Raw genomic sequence first — 16,886 nt, 5'->3', positions numbered from 1 at the left:
GAGTACCTTCAGCTTCACTCCCGGGCCCTCTAGAGACCACCCCAGGAACCCCTGCTTCATTATCCCTGTCCCTTGGCCCTCTCTGGCTCTAAGTAGCCATGGCTGGGTTCCCTTCCAGAATCCTATTGTACCAGTCCCTTCCTTAGGGAGCTTGACCAATGGGGTCACGGTCTCAGGACCCTCCCCAGGCCTCCTCCTCCTCACACACCTTGTGGCTTTTCAGTTCCCCCCTCCATCTCCAAAGATGACCCTCTAGGAGAGGTGAGTGTGAAGGAAGTGAAAACCAAGGTCAACAGCACCCTGACGCTGGAGTGTGAATGCTGGGCCGTGCCCCCGCCCTCCATCAGCTGGTACAAGGACGGAAGGGTGAGCGCACAACCCCAGGCAGCCTCTCACCTTGGGGGCTCACTAGCCCTGTTTGGATCTTCCCAGAAAGGAGAGCCCCCAAAGCACCTAGCCCCGGAGCTGGCCCTGCTCACCCTTCCGTTTTTAAAGGAAGCAAAATGCTTTCCAACCATGAATTTCTTCTGTCCATCCCTTTGCTTTGCTGCTTTTGAGATCATTACAGGTTTGGGTTGACCAAGCCCCTGGATGGTCCCTTTGGTTTACATTATGCTCTGATTTTTAGTGATTAAAATATAGAGTAGCGTGTGCAGTGGCACATGCCTGTAATCCCAGCACTTAAGAAGCTGAGGCACGAGGGTCAAGAGTTCAAGGTCATTCTTGGCTATATAGTGAGCCTGGACTATATGAGACCCTGTCTCAATACAAATAAACAAACAATTTTGATCTTACATCTAAGTCCCTGTCTTTTGTCCCCTAGCCTGTGACCCCCAGCCAGCGGCTCAGCGTCCTGGGGGAGGGGCGGCTGCTCCAGATCCGACCCACACAAGTCTCTGACTCTGGCCGATACCTGTGTGTGGCCACCAATGTGGCTGGCGAGGATGATCAGGACTTCAATGTTCTCATCCAAGGTGCGTGCTGCCGCAGGGTGGGCTGGGTGATGGCAACCGAGGAGCCTGAGACAGGACACTGGCTCCAGGTGGAGGGTGTGATCCATGGCAGCCACGTTGGCTGGGCATCAAGAGCCCTGCAACCAGCTCTTGGCAGGAGACCCTCTTAGGCATTCCCCATTGCCCATCTGTCTCAACATCTCAGAGGCAGAACAGTTCTGTGTCTTCTGTGGCTGCGAATGAGGTTCAGATGGTGGAGGTTCTGGCCTCCAATCAGGATTAGGTAGCTAAGAGCCAGGCAGGGAAGGGGGAAAGAGAAGCTAGGAAGGGACCAAAGGAGAGGGAGGCGGGGAGGGAGGCTGGAAAGGGAGGCAGGGAAGAGAAGCAGGGAGGCTGGAGGCCAAGTCAAATGAAGGACAAAGTTTTGCCACACTGCTCCATGGTGGCCTGATAAGAAAGCACCCTCTCTCCTCTGCCACGTCAAGCCCTCAGCCGCCTCACCCTGGTCCTGTCATTATTGCTGTCTTAGGATTTTATGGTAGAGACTCCATAAGCACGGCCACTCTTATAAAGGAAAGCATTTAATTGGAGCTGGCTTACAGTTTCAGTTTAGTCCTTTATCATCATGGTGGAATAGGCAGCATTCAGGCAGACATGGTGCTTGAGGAGTAGCTCAGAATTCCCTATCTTGATCCGCAGGCAGCAGAAGAGGATTGTGTACCACACTGGGCGTAGATTGAGCATATATGAGACCTCAAAGCCTGCTCTCATGAGACACAGTTCCTCCAACAAGGCCACACCTCCTAATAGGCCAAGCATTCACACACATGAGTCTATGGGGACTGTGCCTAATTAAACCACCACAACTGGGCTGCATGACCTGGGATGTCACTGGCCCCTCTGGACCTTGTTTTCATCCTTTGCAAAATGCAGGTGTTCTGAGCCAGGCATGGTGGCGCATGCCTTTAATCTCAGTACCCCAAGGCAAATGCAGGTGGATCTCCGAGAGTTTGAGGCCAGTTGGGGCTACATAGTGAGACCCTGTCTCAAAGAAAGAAAAAGAAAAAGGTACAGGTGATCTGTCTAAAGCAGGTGACCTTAGGGCCCCTCAGGTCCTAACAGCTGGTGGCTTTCTGCCTCTGTGTACCAGCAAGCCAATGGGCACTAACACTTGGCAACTGCCCTGCTCCCTTCAAACCCTTCCCAATTACAGAGAGTCATTTTCGATTATTTCATTTTGTTCTTTTGATTCAGAGTCTTACTGTAGTCCAGGCTGGCCTGGCACTGTGATCCTCCTGCCTCAGCCTCCTAAGTGCCAGGCTGGTCGGTGTACCACCAAACCCAGCCCCCAGAACTCCCTGAGGCCAGTTAGATGAGATGACCACAGAACAGGGGGCTTTTCCTTGAGCTCACTGGCAGTTTCACAGGCAGTCTCTAGGGGCTGACCTGGCTACAGGATGTGGCCTGTGTGGCAGGGCCTCCCCGACTGGTTGGTAATAGCGAAGGGCACCTTTAGCCCTTCACTACCCCTAATGGTTTGGTCTCCCTCTGTGCAGTGCCCCCGATGTTCCAGAGAGTGGGCGATGTTGAGGCAGGCTTGGAGCTCCTGCCCCAGGAGGAGGAGCAGGAGGAGGCCCAGGGCAGAGTGACAGAATACCGGGAGATTGTGGAGAACAACCCGGCCTACCTGTACTGTGACACCAACGCTGTTCCACCGCCAGAGCTCACCTGGTACAGGGAGGGTCAGCCTCTGTCAGCTGCTGATAGGGTCTCCTTGCTGCAAGGTAGGCCGTGTGCTACCCGCAATGTGGCCTCGGGTGGCGTGTGTGTGTGACCGCTCTAGACCTTCGCTGAAATTTGTGGAAGAAAAGGCTTGCCTGAGGTTGCCTTCTGTGTGCCATTCTGAAAATGAGCTGCCTGGCCCAGGCCAGAGCCCATGTCTGGGCTTCAGGGTCTGTACTGACCTGGAATGCCCAGGAAAATAATATGATTCTCCAACCTATGGGTCATGACCCGCTGGGGGTCACATATCAGATACCCTGCATCTCAGATATTTACGTATTGATTCATAAAAGTAGCAGAGTTACAGTTATGAAGTAGTAATGACATAATTTTATGGTTGGGGGTTGCCACAACTCGAGGAACTGTATTAAAGGGTCACAGCGTAAGTAAAGTTGAGAACCCCTGCTCTAGGGAGAGGTAGGTCTTTTTATGTGACAATCTCAAAGCAGGACAGGCTCAGCCACTGAAGTACTTGCCAGGCAAGCCTGAGAATTCAAGTCAATCCTCAGAACCCATGTAAAAGCCACGAGTGGCAGAGCACGTCGCAGAGGCAGGGCCGAGCAGATTGGCAGATCCCTGGGGCTCACTAGCCAGCCATTCTAGTCTCATTAGGGAACTCCAGGCCAGAGAGAGACCCTGTCTCAAAAAAACAGTGTGGACAGCTTTAGAAAGATAACACTCAAAGTTGACCTCTGGCCTACACATATATGTATACATATATGCATGTATATGCTCACAGACACACATGTGTACCTGCCCACATACAAGCATATGCAACACATACCACACACACACACACACATACACACACACAGGCCACAATCCAGCTTCTCTCTGGCTTTTGAGGTCTATGTCATCTTCACAGCTTACAGGTTATGAAAATTTTCTACTTTCATTTTACCATTTAAAGTATTTCCTTACTAAAGGTTTGTTAATGATTTGAGTGGACCTTATTTTGAAATATCTTTTATGACTGGCTTAGAATTGAAAACCCAGGGATGAGGCCTAGAGAAGCCTGGCTTCTCTTTGCCTGCCCTGCCCACACCGCTGCTGTTGCTGTTCAGGCTGCACTGGCTCCACCAAGGGGGATGGCTGGTCCCCTGGCTTAGCATCTGCCACAGGACAGTCTCTGATGAGCAGTCACACCAGGCTTTGAACTTGGACCTTGCAGGGAAAGAACCCTTGGCTTTCAAGGAGATGCCATGCATGTGGAGACTAGATGTCCAAGTTGGAAAAATCTCTGGACTGACCCCTAACCTCCCTCTGACCTCAGACTGGCACCCTAGGCTCACACCCTATTGCTCTAGGCTCAGCCATGGGGAAGCCCTAAATACAAGCTGACCCTAGATATCCGTTAATCCCTGGCCCCACCTGCTGACTTGGCTCACAGGTTAGCATGAACCTCAGCCCCGCTGCTGACCTCTGACCCTGGCCACCACCCTGAGTGTGTGAAAGATGTGGTCGCAAGTTGAGTTGAATGTGTATCTTGATCACAAGTCAACCCCAGATCTCATCTGAGCTCCACTGCGGCCTTAGCGTCCTCTCAGAGCTCTGCTTATCAGGAGACCTTATTTCTGACCATGGTTGAGCCACTCACAGCCTTGACAGGTGACCTGGAATCATTAGCATACAGTACCCTACTTAAAGACCAGCTTCTGCTCTTGGCTCGTGGTCACAAAGGGTCCCAGACAACTCCTCCCCCGCCACCAGCTGCCATTGACCAAGAAGCTATCTCTGCCTCTGAGAATGCCTCCTCTGACCTTTGCCCAGACAGCCAACTCCACACTCTTGCTAACTCTTCTGGAAGCTTCATTTTCCCATCTGTGAAATGGGCTACCAACAGTACTTGCAGTACTGAGCCTGCACCTAAGACTTGGCCATTAACTAAATATGGACTTGTCATCTGGCTGGACTGAGCCTCCGCGTCGCAGACGAGGCAGATGAGGGTGATGGTGATGTCTAGGGCCCTCCAGAAGAGAAGCATCTTCCTTGCTCTGGATTCAGGGCCCCTGCCCCTGCGCTCAGGCTCCTGTCCTGTGTTTCTGCAGGAGGCCGAATCCTGCAGCTGCCCCAGGTGCAGGCAGGGGATGCAGGGAGGTACTCCTGCAGGGCTTCCAATGAGGTGGGCGAGGACTGGCTGCACTACGAACTGCTGGTGCTGAGTGAGTGACCCTGGCCAGGAGGGACAGAGGGGCTCCGGTCCCAGAGAAACCTCCTTCTGGAGGGCCCTGGGGAGTGGGGGTTCAATTCTTCTGGGCTCAGAAGGTTCATAACACTGTTGCAAGCTTGGGCCCTGAATCCAGGCAGAGGTGGCTTTGAAGTCCTGGATGGCCACTGTCTTATGTGTGGCTTTGAACACACTGGAACCTCTCAGAAGCTCAGATTTCTCAGCTGCTTCCAGGCATGAGAGATTTAGTCAGGAGGGCACAAGATTTAGTAAGGACACCCCCAGCCAGCATCTGGGACCAAAAGCTTCCCTCACGTCCCTGTTCACCTTCATCCCAACACTTAAACCTCTTCTCATGCTCTCTCCTCTCGTACCCAGCACCACCAGTGATCCTGGGAGACACACAGGAGCTGGTGGAGGAGGTGACTGTGAATGCCAGCAGCGCCGTCAGCCTGTACTGCCCAGCCCTGGGGAACCCAGAACCCACTCTTTCATGGCTCCAGAATGGGCTGCCTGTGTCCCCCAGCCCACGGCTGCAGGTCCTGGAGGAGGGACGAGTCTTGCAGGTGGGAATAGACCCCTCACAGGGACGATGTCATCTGGGCCAGTAGAGTATGGAGGTGTTATCTGCACATCAAATAGTGTCTGAGAGGAGTTCAGCTAGTCATTTGGGGCTGCACAGTGTTCGTAAGCATCAGTTACTCCTGGCAAACTAGGAGCACGTGGGCCACACCCAGAGCCGGCCTGGAGTTGGGGCAGCAGCCACATGCAAGCCCTGACAACCAGGAATTAGACACCCTCCAGGGCTGCACAGACCCTTCCAGAGATCAGCACGGGCCCCCGCATGGCCTTCTTGTCCACTTAGCTACAGAAAACCAACCAACACCAGCCTTGCTTCCCAGAACACCACACAGGTTCTGGGAAGAGCTCCAGACGGGCCTCAGAGGGACTGCTCCCGGTCACTGTGAGCACCTACAGCCCACAGATCTGCTGTGGGGAGCTGGGGGTGCTCGTGGCAGTGTGGGGATGTGCCACAGAGCTCTGGATCCGTTCCAAGCTGCCAGCCTTGGCCCCGGCACTGGCTTCTGTACCCTCAGGTTTCCACCACGGAGGTGGCTGATACTGCCAGCTACATGTGTGTGGCAGAGAACCAGGCAGGCTCTGCAGAGAAACTCTTCACCCTCAGGGTCCAAGGTGAGGTGGCTCAGAGGGGACATCCATGGGCTCCTTGCCTCTCCCTGAGGGTATCCGAGCATCTACACTCCAGCCACATCCCAGGACAGAGACCCATTTGGAAGACTTCAGTCATGTTTGGACCAACCTCAAGAGGCTAGGAAGAGCTTTGGGTTGGGGGGAGGGGATAGTCTTCCAAGGCTTTACAGCATTATTGAACACTTGCTGTATACCTGTCATGTGTCTAAAGGACGCCTTCCAGCAGAGCCTGGAAGCTGGCCTGGCTTTACAATTGTAAAATTACTTCAAGGGATGTCACAGGTGAGAGGGTCTTACCACCACAAGTCTGCTGTTGACTATGTCGCCGTGAGCCCAGACGTGGGGACAGCTGTATCCCTGAGGATGGTTTGGACAGTCCTCAAAGCCACAAACTAAAGCCCAAAGAGCCTTCTGGGTTCTGCCACTGGTAGCTATGTGGCTAAGCCCTGTGCTCCAGTGCAAAGCAGCTCTGGCTAGTAACGCTTGCCCTCCAAGATGGAGTTACCAGGGGTTGCCCCCCGGGGCCTAGGCCAGTCCCTTGGTGTTCCCCCGCCTCCCGTCTGTGCTCACCACCTGTGTAATGCTTCACTCCTTCCTTCATGCAGTACCCCCCCAAATCTCGGGCTGGAACGCCAGCCAGGTGAGCACCACCCTCAACAGCAGCGTCAGCCTCCCCTGCGAAGTTCACGCTCACCCGAGCCCCGAAGTCACATGGTACAAGGATGGCCGGCCTCTCTCCCTGGGACACGAGGTTTTCCTCCTTCCTGGTTGGTAAACTGAGGCTTTGTGCCCAGTTCAAGGTTCTGGTGGGGGGCCGGGACAGGGTTGTACGCATCGGGAGGACTGGGCAGTGAGAATGGCCCGGTACCCTGAGGCTGCTGGTGCAGGGACTGTCCCCCACAGGGACGCACACGCTGCGGCTGGCGCGGGCGCAGCCAGCCGACTCCGGGACATACCTGTGTGAGGCCCTCAACGCCGCAGGCCGAGACCAGAAGGTGGTCCAGCTCAGTGTCCTGGGTATGTCTTGTCCCTCCTGTGCCATCCTCTACCCTTCCCATCAGGCTCTGGGAAGCCCTCATCCACTTCAAAGAAGCACAGCACCACAGGGGTTAGATTATCGTCTTGAGGGTTGGATCCACCAGGGTTTGATGCAGCCATGTCCCCCTCTCTGAGCCCCAGACGTCCTGTCTGTAAGGTAAAGGGAGATGCAGCCCTTGTCTCACTGTGTGAACTTCAGTGGCAGTCAAGCTGGGGCTGGGGGTGGGGGGGCAGAGCAATGGTGAACTCCAAGAGCTGGGCAAGGAAGTCTGAGATTCTTAGCTTGTAACCCATTCCATCTTTGGAATTCCCTTGGGAGAAAGCTGGTCTGCAGGGTCAGCAGCCAAGACTCTGGAAAGTTCCTTTCAGTCCTGGGGCAGGTTTTATTCATTTGTAAATGCACAGCTGTGCCAGGCCCTGCATGCTTAGAGCTGGAAGTGGGTGTCTAAAGAGTTAGCTGGAGAGCCAGGGGCTGAGGGAAACCACGGAGGGCTGTGTCTAGTCGGGAGATGCTGGGAAATAAACCCCTGCTTCCAGCATCTTTCCTGCCATGTCTAGGCACAGGTCCTCCGGTGGCCGCTGGTAGGCTCTGGTAGGCTGGCCTGCATCCACTTTCTCCAGCAACCCTAGGTCAACACTGACTGTGGGGGTCAGGTCCACCGTTTGGTCCTCTGGGCCTCCCTGGGCCATTTACCATGGTAGTATTGGGGCAATATGGGTGAGCCATAGTGCCTGACTGCGCCTCCCATGCTTAGTTCCCCCCAGCTTTAAACAGGCTCCTGGAGGCCCCCAGGAGACCATCCAGGTCAGAGCAGGGAACAAAGCCGTCCTGAGCTGTGAGACAGACTCACTCCCAGAGCCCTCTGTGACCTGGTTCAAGGACCAGCAACCCCTTGCCCTGGGGCAGCGAATTCAGGGTCTACTAGGTGGACAAAAACTGGAAATCCTGGACTCACAGGTCAGTAGCCCTGGGCAATTTGGGCAGTGGGCACAGCACTTCCTGCCTCCACAGGCATTGGGGAGGAGGGAGGTGCAAGGTATACGCTAAAATGTGGGTGCTATCTCCTTAACCCAAGTAGATATACAGCCCCCTGCAAGTGACCTGGGAAAGGCCTGGGGCAACCAAGAGCTGGACTCCAGCCATAGCTCTCTGACTCACAGTGGCCTTGAACAATGCCCTTCCACCCTGGTACAGGCCAAGTTCTCAAGTGTCTGTTGAATGAGTATTTGTGTCTCCTCTGGCCTCCTAACTTCTGATCCAGCTCCAGCCCCACAGTAAAGGGCAGGCCAGGGCACCCTGGGCTGAGTCTCTCCCCTGACCACCTAAAACTCTAGGGAGAGGACAGCCAGCCCTACTTCCCTATAGCATCCCAGTCTAAACAACTGTCTGGGGAATCTCTACTCCACATACCAACACAGTGTTCTCGGTCCCAGGCATCAGATAAGGGAGTGTACGGCTGCAGAGTCAGCAACACAGCTGGAGAGGCCACCAGGACCTTTGTCCTTGCCATCCAAGGTAAGCCAGGCCCAGGCTGGACCCCAGTATTGTGAGAATAGAGCCTCTCGTGGTTCTCAGTGAGCTGATCCTGGGGGAGCTAGGGTCCCAGAAAACCTAATGGCCACTTGACCGCTGAAGCCACCCAGAACTGGTATCCTTAGGGTTCTTGCCTCATGAATTTGGAGAATGAAATTCATAGCCTCCAGTGGGTGAGTTTTAGAGAGTTTATTTTACATTCACGGGTGACAGAAACAGACAGATAGACAGAGGAGGCCAAGTTCCTGTATAGTAAGAGCTCATCCCAAGAAACAGGGTATCACCGAGGTTCTAGTACGGACCTTTTAAAAGGACTGACGGCAGAAGCAGGGAGAGGCCCAGGGAGAAGCGAGATAGCTGGCCAGTCTGGTCATTCCTCTCAATTCTGGTCACGTCCTCAGCTATAACTTCCAGGCAAGGATGAGCAATCATGAGGAGACAGGAACCAGGCTTCTCTCCTGGCATTCCTGACCTCAGCCTGGCAGGGACATTCTTGGGACCACTGTTCTGGGGTCCCTGCCTCACCTGTCCAGTTCCCAGCCTTGGTCTGTCACCCTCAAGCAGCTCCCAGGGCTGCCGGGGATGAGATCAATGGCTGGAAAGAGGTTCTACTGCCAAAGGCCAAGTGCACGAGATCTTGAATTTTAAAAACTAAGGTAGTGATGGGGACATGGGCATCAGGGCCCAGTGAATGCCTATAATCTTACTATGTGGGAGGGAGGTGGAGGCAGGGGAATCAAGAGCTAAAGGTATGTAAGCCTCATCCTTGGGTAGATAGCTATTTCAAGACTAGACTGAGATCTTGTCTCAAAAAAAAAAAAAATTCACATAGGAGTCTTCCTGTGATACACTTTGAAGAACTAAGCGGGATAATCCTGTTCCTCTGCCTGCCAATTTCACACAGAAGCAGAGCCATATCATTGGACATACTGGGCACTAATCTGTTCTATAGATTAGGCCCCGGGCCTGGGCCTGGAAGTTAGGTATTGGGATGAGGGAAATCAAGGAGGGCTGTTGGTCTGTGAGCCATGCATTCATCACCTCCAGGCTGAGTGGGTCATCTGGGACTCTGGTTGGCAGATACTTAGAAACAGTCACCTGTGGCTTCTAGTTTTATCTGTGAATACAACAGGTGTGCCTTCATCAATAGAGTGGAAAGCAAAAACTGGGGAGCAGGGAAGAGTGCAGAAACCTACCATCTTTCCTGCAGTACCCCCCACATTTGAGAAACCTGAGACGGAGGCAGTAAGCCAGGTTGCTGGGCACACCCTGGTCCTAGCCTGTGATGTGTCCGGGATCCCAGCTCCCACCGTTACTTGGCTAAAGGACAGAATGCCCGTGGGTGAGTACACACGTCCTGCTTGCCATTTTAGTATAAAATCTATCATCAAACAATGCAGCAACAATGAAAGGCCAGGAAATTGCCAGTTAGTAGTGCTCTTGCCAAAAGTTGAGGGCTCATGGGATGTGGGGGTTCACACTTGCAATCCCAGCACTGGGGAGGCTGAGCCACAGGAGCCAGCTTTGGTTATTCTATGCTGCTCGGATGAAAGCAACTTAAGGAAGAAAGAATTGGCTTTGGTGGGTGGTTCCAGAGGGATAGGAGTCCATCACAGCAGCGAGGAAAGGTAGCGAGCTGCAAGAACGGTGCTAGGGCAGGATCACAGCTTTAACCACAACAGGAAGGAGAGTGACCTGGAAGTGGGGCAAAGCTTTTAGCTCTCAAAGACCTCCCCCAACGAGGCCTGCCGGTCACCTCCCCAAACACCAACATGTTGTAAGAAGTTATTAATATTTACTATTGGTTTATCTTCTGGTAATGCTTGCTGTTAGTCTTAAGCAGCTGTACAACCAAATCACCACACAGAGACTGGGTTTTTAGTTAACCTAGAACACAATGCTGGGCAATATTTACTCCCTCCTAAACCTCCAAGCCCTCAGTTTCCTAACATTTAGATTTCCCACATTATACTTGCTTTTTGTGAAATCTTAGGTCTGGTTCATGCTCTACGTCCTCCAAGATCTCTCCTCCAGCTCTGCTCTCCTCGCTCTCCTATTGTCCCTTCTCCTCCTTCTCTTCCCACTCCTTTCTCGCCTTCTGGCTCCTCCCCTCTTTCCTGTCCTCTGGCTCCTCCCTGCTCAACATTGTGTCTAGTTGCTCTTATTTTGTTCCTGTTTATACAAGGATGCTTAGAATGAGTATCACAGTGCAATATCCGGATTGAAACCAGAGAGTTGGGGGTGGGGTGGGGGAGAAATCAGTATTTGAATGAACAAGGGTAAGGTGGATACATTAAAAAAAAACATTATACCAACACCAACACCAGCAGCTGGGGAGCAGGCCTTCATATACCTGAGCCTACGAGGGATATAAATTACATGCTGCCCGGCAGGTTGTGGTTACAAAGAGGTTTATTATGGGAAAGGGGAAACTGAGACAGAGAACTTAGAAAAGAGAATTTAGAGTGGGAGGGAGACAGACAGAATCAGGGGGACAGACAGAATCAAAGGGACAGACAGAGGAACGGGCAGAGAGAAAAGAAGGAGAGAGAGAAGAGGTAGGGGTCCTTTTATCTCAGGCCTCTAGCAGCAGCGACCAATGGTGACGTTACAGGTTGCTAAGCAACCTAGAGGCAGGCTGCCTACCTATATGCTGATACTAACAGAGGCCTTATCCAAACCACCACAGATCCCAAGTTCTTAGCTAGCCTAGTCTCTTTATCGCCTCCTCCCAACCACTCTCTCTTCCCCTCCCTTCCTTCCAAACCTCCCAAGCAAGGCTGGCAATATGATGGAAGCCCCACCCCATTTGCCTTTTAGTGCTTTGCATTAGCCACTACAATCCAATATCAGGAGCCACTGCCGCATGGAGTCCTCTGGTGTCTGTACCCTCCACCCAGAAGGCAAGAGGCTCTTCCGGCCTGGCTCTCTCTAGGCTGGCCTTGACCCCTGAGCTCCCCCTCCTCCTGTCAATCAGCTCTGCTCCTGCTTGGCCATGGGTCATCGCATCTAAGCTCTCCTCCTCTCCCTTGACCTCTACACCCTGCTAGGTCAGTCTGTGGACACTGGACCTGTCAGCTTGTAAATCCTATGGTGTCCACTACTGCACACTGGGCCTTCCCCCACGTGGGGCACCACTGCCCACTGCCAGCGCCTGGTGAGGGCAGCACCCCACCCCCAGCTGGACTCAGACCCACGGGTTCCTCTAGTACAGGAGAAGGTTCTGACAGTGCGCTCTGAGGTTAGTGGCAGCTGTGGGGACCTCAGGCTGTGCAGCTAGGCAATGGGTCTCCCCTGTGAGCTGTAATTTACCTCCTACACAGTCCAGCCATTTGAAGAGTATATCATCCAAGGCTTCTCAATGTATCCAAGGAGTGGAAACATTCCCACAATCAATTTTAGAATGTCATCGTTGCCCAGTAAAGAATCCTCGTAGCCATTAGCCATCACTAACCCCAACTTCCCACCCCACCATCGGCCACAGCAGTCTGCCGGCAGTTTCCACATGAAATGCCCATTCTGGACATTTCATTCTGATGGTGGCCCTGTGACCTTCTGCATCTGCCTTACTCCACTTTAAACTGAGACTTTGAAAGCTCGTTGGGCAGCCTGGATCACTATTATTCTTTTCAGGAATTAATTTAATTACTTCCCACTGTTCCTTTTATAATACTTCATGTGGCTATGTAGCCCTGGCTGGTTAGGCATTTGCTATGTAGACTAGACAGGCCTTAAATTCACAGAGCTCTGCCCGCCTCTGCCTCCCAAGTGCTGGCATTAAAGGCGTGAGCAGGTAACATAGCGTCTATTAGTCGGCCTTTGGGCTGTAATGATGAGGCTGCCGTGAGGTTGGCATGCAGGCATTTGTGGGTGTTCAGCATTCTGTGGGAGTGTGCTTTTGTCTCTTCTGAGTGGATAAAAGTTAGCCTGTCAGCAAACCCTAACTATCATGCCTCCAGTTTTTCACACATTCCTGGTCCCTGCCTGGAATACCTCATGGCCTTGTCTGCTTGTGTCTGCTGATTTCTGCTCAAGCTTTGTCCCAGCAGCCCCTGGTTGAGGAGCCCTTCCTGGCCCCTCCCATCTCCCTCTGGCACCCTCCTTCCCATCTCCTGGCCCTTCTATCCTCTCCTGCCCTCCCACCCCCCAGCTCCCCGACTCTGAGAGATGGTTACAGCTGTCAGCCCTCAGCTGTCCTGTGTCTTTGTGGTCCATTCCATGCTTCTTGAGGACAGGGACCATGATGCTCACCTTTGCCTCCCAAGCTCCAGGTGGGACACAGGGTGCAAATGGTCCATGCACTCAGTGCTGAAAGGCTGGCTGGACAGGGGTCAGGGTTGGGTGATGGCAGGGCTGGCACAACCTTCATACCTTCATGACAACCCTGCCAGGGGGCATTCCAACCTGGGGAGCAGAGTCCTAAGAGCCCCGAGGCTGACTTGTGAGGGGCCACCCAGTGGCCGAGTCCCCTTGATCGGCAACCCTGGCACCTGTGGGACCCTGAGGCAGGGTGGCCTAAGTGGGAGGGAGGGGCGTGAGAAGCAGGACAGCCACAGGTGGGTTGATGGAGGTGGTCGTGGTGTTAATGTAACTGCCAACTTGACAGAGCCTGGGATTACCACTTGGAGAGCCTCAAAGTGGAACTGTCTAGATCGTGCTGGCTACGGGCATGTCTGTCAGGGATCGCCTTAAGTTGTATCTTTACTGGCATGGAAAGACCCAGCCGGAGAATGAGTGACACCATTGCCTGGGCTTGGGTCCTGAACTGTGTACGGATAGAGAAAACAAGCTGAGCACAGGTGTGGACAGAGGTGTGCACGCGTCCATTTCTTTCTCTGCTGTGGATGGACCAGCTGCTTCTAGTTCCTGCCACCTTGACTTCCTCTCGGTGACTATCACCTGGAACTGTGGGCCTAATGGCCCCTTTCTCTGCTGCACTGCCTTGGGGGGGGTAATTTATCACAGTGGCAGAAATGAAACTAGGCCACTGGGGATCTACAAAGGTACCTCTGAGCCACTGGTGCCTCAGTCTCCCTGTCAGTGCAGGAGGGGAGCACCAGACCTAAGGCCTTCCCTCCGTCCCACAGAGAGCAGCGTGGTGCATGGCATGGTCTCCCGAGGTGGCCGCCTCCAGCTGAGTCACCTGCAGCCAGCCCAGGCTGGTACCTACACTTGTGTGGCAGAGAACGCCCAGGCCGAGGCCCGCAAAGACTTCGTGGTGTCTGTACTAGGTACATCTGCTCTCCACCCCATCCTGTTTGCCCCATCCCCAGCAGCCCTTGCTGCTGCCAGGACCTCACCGTAGCCCATGCCACAGTGCCTCCCCAGATTCAGAACTCAGGCATGGCACAAGAATACAATGTGTTGGAGAGCCAGGAGATACGGTTGGACTGTGAGGCTGAAGGCCAGCCACCGCCAGAAATAGCTTGGCTGAAGGACGGTGGCCCGTTGGACCAGCATGTGGGGCCTCACCTCCGGTAAGGCCAGGCTGTGCCTCCTGAGGCACCAGGGCTGCCAAGCTGGGTGCCCCTGGCCTCAGTGACTTCTCCCCGCGCAGGTTCTATCTGGATGGCAGCTCCCTGGTGCTGAAGGGCCTGAGAGCGGCAGACTCGGGTGCCTATACCTGTGTGGCCCACAACCCGGCTGGGGAGGATGCCAGGCTGCACACAGTGAATGTGCTGGGTGAGGAGCTGAGGCTGGGAGGCAGGCAGCCTCCGGTGCCCTGGCGCCTCTGTGGGGGCCCTCAGGATGATGAGTGGGTGGAGTCAGGCCATTCAAGACCTGGAGATAGCCACTCTGCAGGCTCCCCGGGCTCAGCAGGTGTCAGGAGTGAGTCTGGGTCCCAGACAGTGGGCCTCATCTCTCCAGCGGGTGGTCAAGACTCTAGGAACCTAACTACAATGGCTGGCAGCGGCAGAAGTTCAGGGCCGGGTGCTGCCCTCCCTCCAACCCCTTATCACTTTCTAATCTACCTCCCCAGTTCCTCCCACCATCCAGCAACGGGATGGTGACACGGGGACCCTGGTGAGCAAGACTGGAGAGCTGGTGACTATGATGTGCCCCGTCCGAGGATCCCCGCCCATTCATGTGAGCTGGCTCAAGGATGGCCTGCCCCTTCCACTCTCCCAGCGCACCTTCCTTCACAGTTCCGGCCGCACCCTCAGGTAGGGGAGCAGCCCAGCCTCTGGTCCCTGGTGACAGTTGCCAACACATTCTCCAGGCAGCTCAGACTCCAAATGCTTCTGTGTGGATATTAGAATACAAATAGTACAGATACAGAGGTTTACGGTGATTGGGGAGACCGAGGAGAGTCCACCATGACGCAGGGGAACCTCAGATATAGAAGAGGCCTCCTCCTGTGGCCTGATGGAGTAGGCATAGCCCAAGGGGGAGAGCCAGGACCTGAGTGCATTGATTTGGCATGGCCAGGTAGAAAGCAAGGGGGACTTCCTGGAAGGGGCCTGAGCAAAGCCCCTTCTTGTAGCTAAAGGGACCAAGTGTGGGGGACAGAAAATAAAGGCCTCCAGCCATGAGCTCTAAAGACAACTTAAGCTGGGATTAAGGAGACGCAGTGACAACAGAGGGTGCCGTGGTCAAGACTAGTTGCTCACCTCACACCGGTGCTGAGGTGGAGGGAGGTGGAGCCAGGCTGGGGTTCCATGGGGAGCAGTGTCCAGGTAGAGGCAAGAGCAAGTCCAGGAGCCCCTGAAGTGGGAGCACAAAAGGGACAGAAAGACAGCAGGGACAGACAGATGTTACAGGGTCTTGAGGCTCCTAAGAAGAGACTATTATGGTGGAGGGGTTCTCTCCCTCTATTTTTCCGTGGGTTTTGGCAATCACTCAGATTACTAGGCACGAAGGGCAAGCGCCTTTACACACTGAGTCACCTTGTCATCCCAGAAAGGGAAGTTTTTAAAGGAAAAAGAGGATTACACAAGATACTCTGAAACTACAGGCCTTAACCACAAGTCAGTGATGAGAGCGGCCCCTGTCTGAAGCTGCACAGGCCGCTGGCGGGCAGATGTACTCACGGAGCATTCTCCACACATGCTCAAATGTCTGACAGACCTCTCTGGTGACACTGGGCAGCCATGCACAAGAGCCCTTTCCCTGGCCACTTTGGGCTTGACCAAAGGGACTCCATTTTGAATCTGACTATCAGACACTGTGGTTTCCAGGCACCTGGGGGAGCTTGGGGAGCGGACATTCAGGGAAGGTTCTGGAAACTGGATAGATGCACCATTCTACCACTGTGAACTATGTCCTGGCTGCTCGGGTTTAGGGCAAGTCCTTTGGACTTGGGGAAAGGGTTTTGGCAGGGACAGGAGGGTGTGGGAAGGATCTCTTCAGGAAGGGGCAGGGCCTGGCTTTGGCATCATGATCCTCTCTGACCCATAACAAGAGCAGCCCAGAAGAGGCTGGAGGTTCAGGAGAAAGTGGGACTGAGTGGAGCCCCTAGGTGAATCCTGAATGGTTGACAAGTGGAAGGAGGTCTGGAAGTGTAGTGGGACAGTGAGCTTCCAGAATTTAGGAAGCAGAGGTCTGAAGCAAGCAGAAAGGACTGGAGAAGGGGGGACGGACACAGGAGGCCAGCAGAGGGGCAGAGGGGCAGAGGGGCAGAGGAGCAGGGGGTGAGGGGCAGTGGCTCAGGGGCTTTACCCAGGGAGCACCAGGAGGCCAGGAAAGGGATGTAGACAGGGGTTAGAGGGTTACCCCTTCAGAATTGGAAGTTTGAAAAATGAGATTTTAAAAAACTCAACCTCTGGGCATTCTGTGGCACATACCTGTAATCCCAGCACTCTGGGAGGCAGAGGCAGGCAGATAGATCTCTGTGGGTTCAAGGCCAGCCTGATCTACAAAAGCAAGTCCAGGACAGCCAAGGCCACACAGAGAAACCCTGTCTTGAAAAAAAAAAAAAAAAAACCAAACCAACCTCAATCTCTTTCCCTTTTATCCTTTCTCTCTCCTTCCGTCCCACCTTCTGCCCCTTTGGGGAGGGGGTTCAGAATTTCTCAGGTGCAGCTGGCGGATTCAGGCATCTTCACCTGTGTGGCTGCAAGCCCAGCTGGTGTGGCTGAAAGGAACTTCACCTTGCTGGTCCTCGGTATGGGGCAGGGTGGGGCAGACATTGCCACTGGCTATGTCAGATAAAAACAAAAGTTCCCTCCCCCACCCCTATCTAATCTAATTTTTTCCATTG

The 16,886-nt window shown here is 53.9% G+C and overlaps 1 protein-coding gene across 1 annotated transcript in view; it reads left to right on the top strand.

Annotated features, from left to right (window-relative positions):
- Nucleotides 1-16,886, top strand: part of Hmcn2 (hemicentin 2) — a 142,866-nt gene that overhangs the window by 87,395 nt on the left and 38,585 nt on the right. Inside the window, exons 52-67 of the mRNA XM_055599741.1 lie at nt 224-366; nt 824-974; nt 2,510-2,737; nt 4,784-4,897; nt 5,281-5,468; nt 6,000-6,096; nt 6,720-6,881; nt 7,018-7,131; nt 7,908-8,110; nt 8,587-8,668; nt 9,897-10,028; nt 13,774-13,917; nt 14,004-14,163; nt 14,244-14,368; nt 14,667-14,850; nt 16,693-16,790. Of these exons, the coding sequence (XP_055455716.1) occupies nt 224-366; nt 824-974; nt 2,510-2,737; nt 4,784-4,897; nt 5,281-5,468; nt 6,000-6,096; nt 6,720-6,881; nt 7,018-7,131; nt 7,908-8,110; nt 8,587-8,668; nt 9,897-10,028; nt 13,774-13,917; nt 14,004-14,163; nt 14,244-14,368; nt 14,667-14,850; nt 16,693-16,790 (2,325 nt within the window). The remainder of the gene's footprint in view (nt 1-223; nt 367-823; nt 975-2,509; nt 2,738-4,783; nt 4,898-5,280; nt 5,469-5,999; nt 6,097-6,719; nt 6,882-7,017; nt 7,132-7,907; nt 8,111-8,586; nt 8,669-9,896; nt 10,029-13,773; nt 13,918-14,003; nt 14,164-14,243; nt 14,369-14,666; nt 14,851-16,692; nt 16,791-16,886) is intronic.

This window comes from Psammomys obesus, unplaced genomic scaffold, assembly GCF_907164565.1.
Source record: "Psammomys obesus unplaced genomic scaffold, mPsaObe1.curated_primary_1811, whole genome shotgun sequence".
Classification (NCBI taxonomy): Eukaryota; Metazoa; Chordata; class Mammalia; order Rodentia; family Muridae; genus Psammomys; species Psammomys obesus.
The sequence above is the reverse complement of the archived record's forward strand: the minus strand, read 5'-3'. Positions and strand labels throughout refer to the sequence as shown.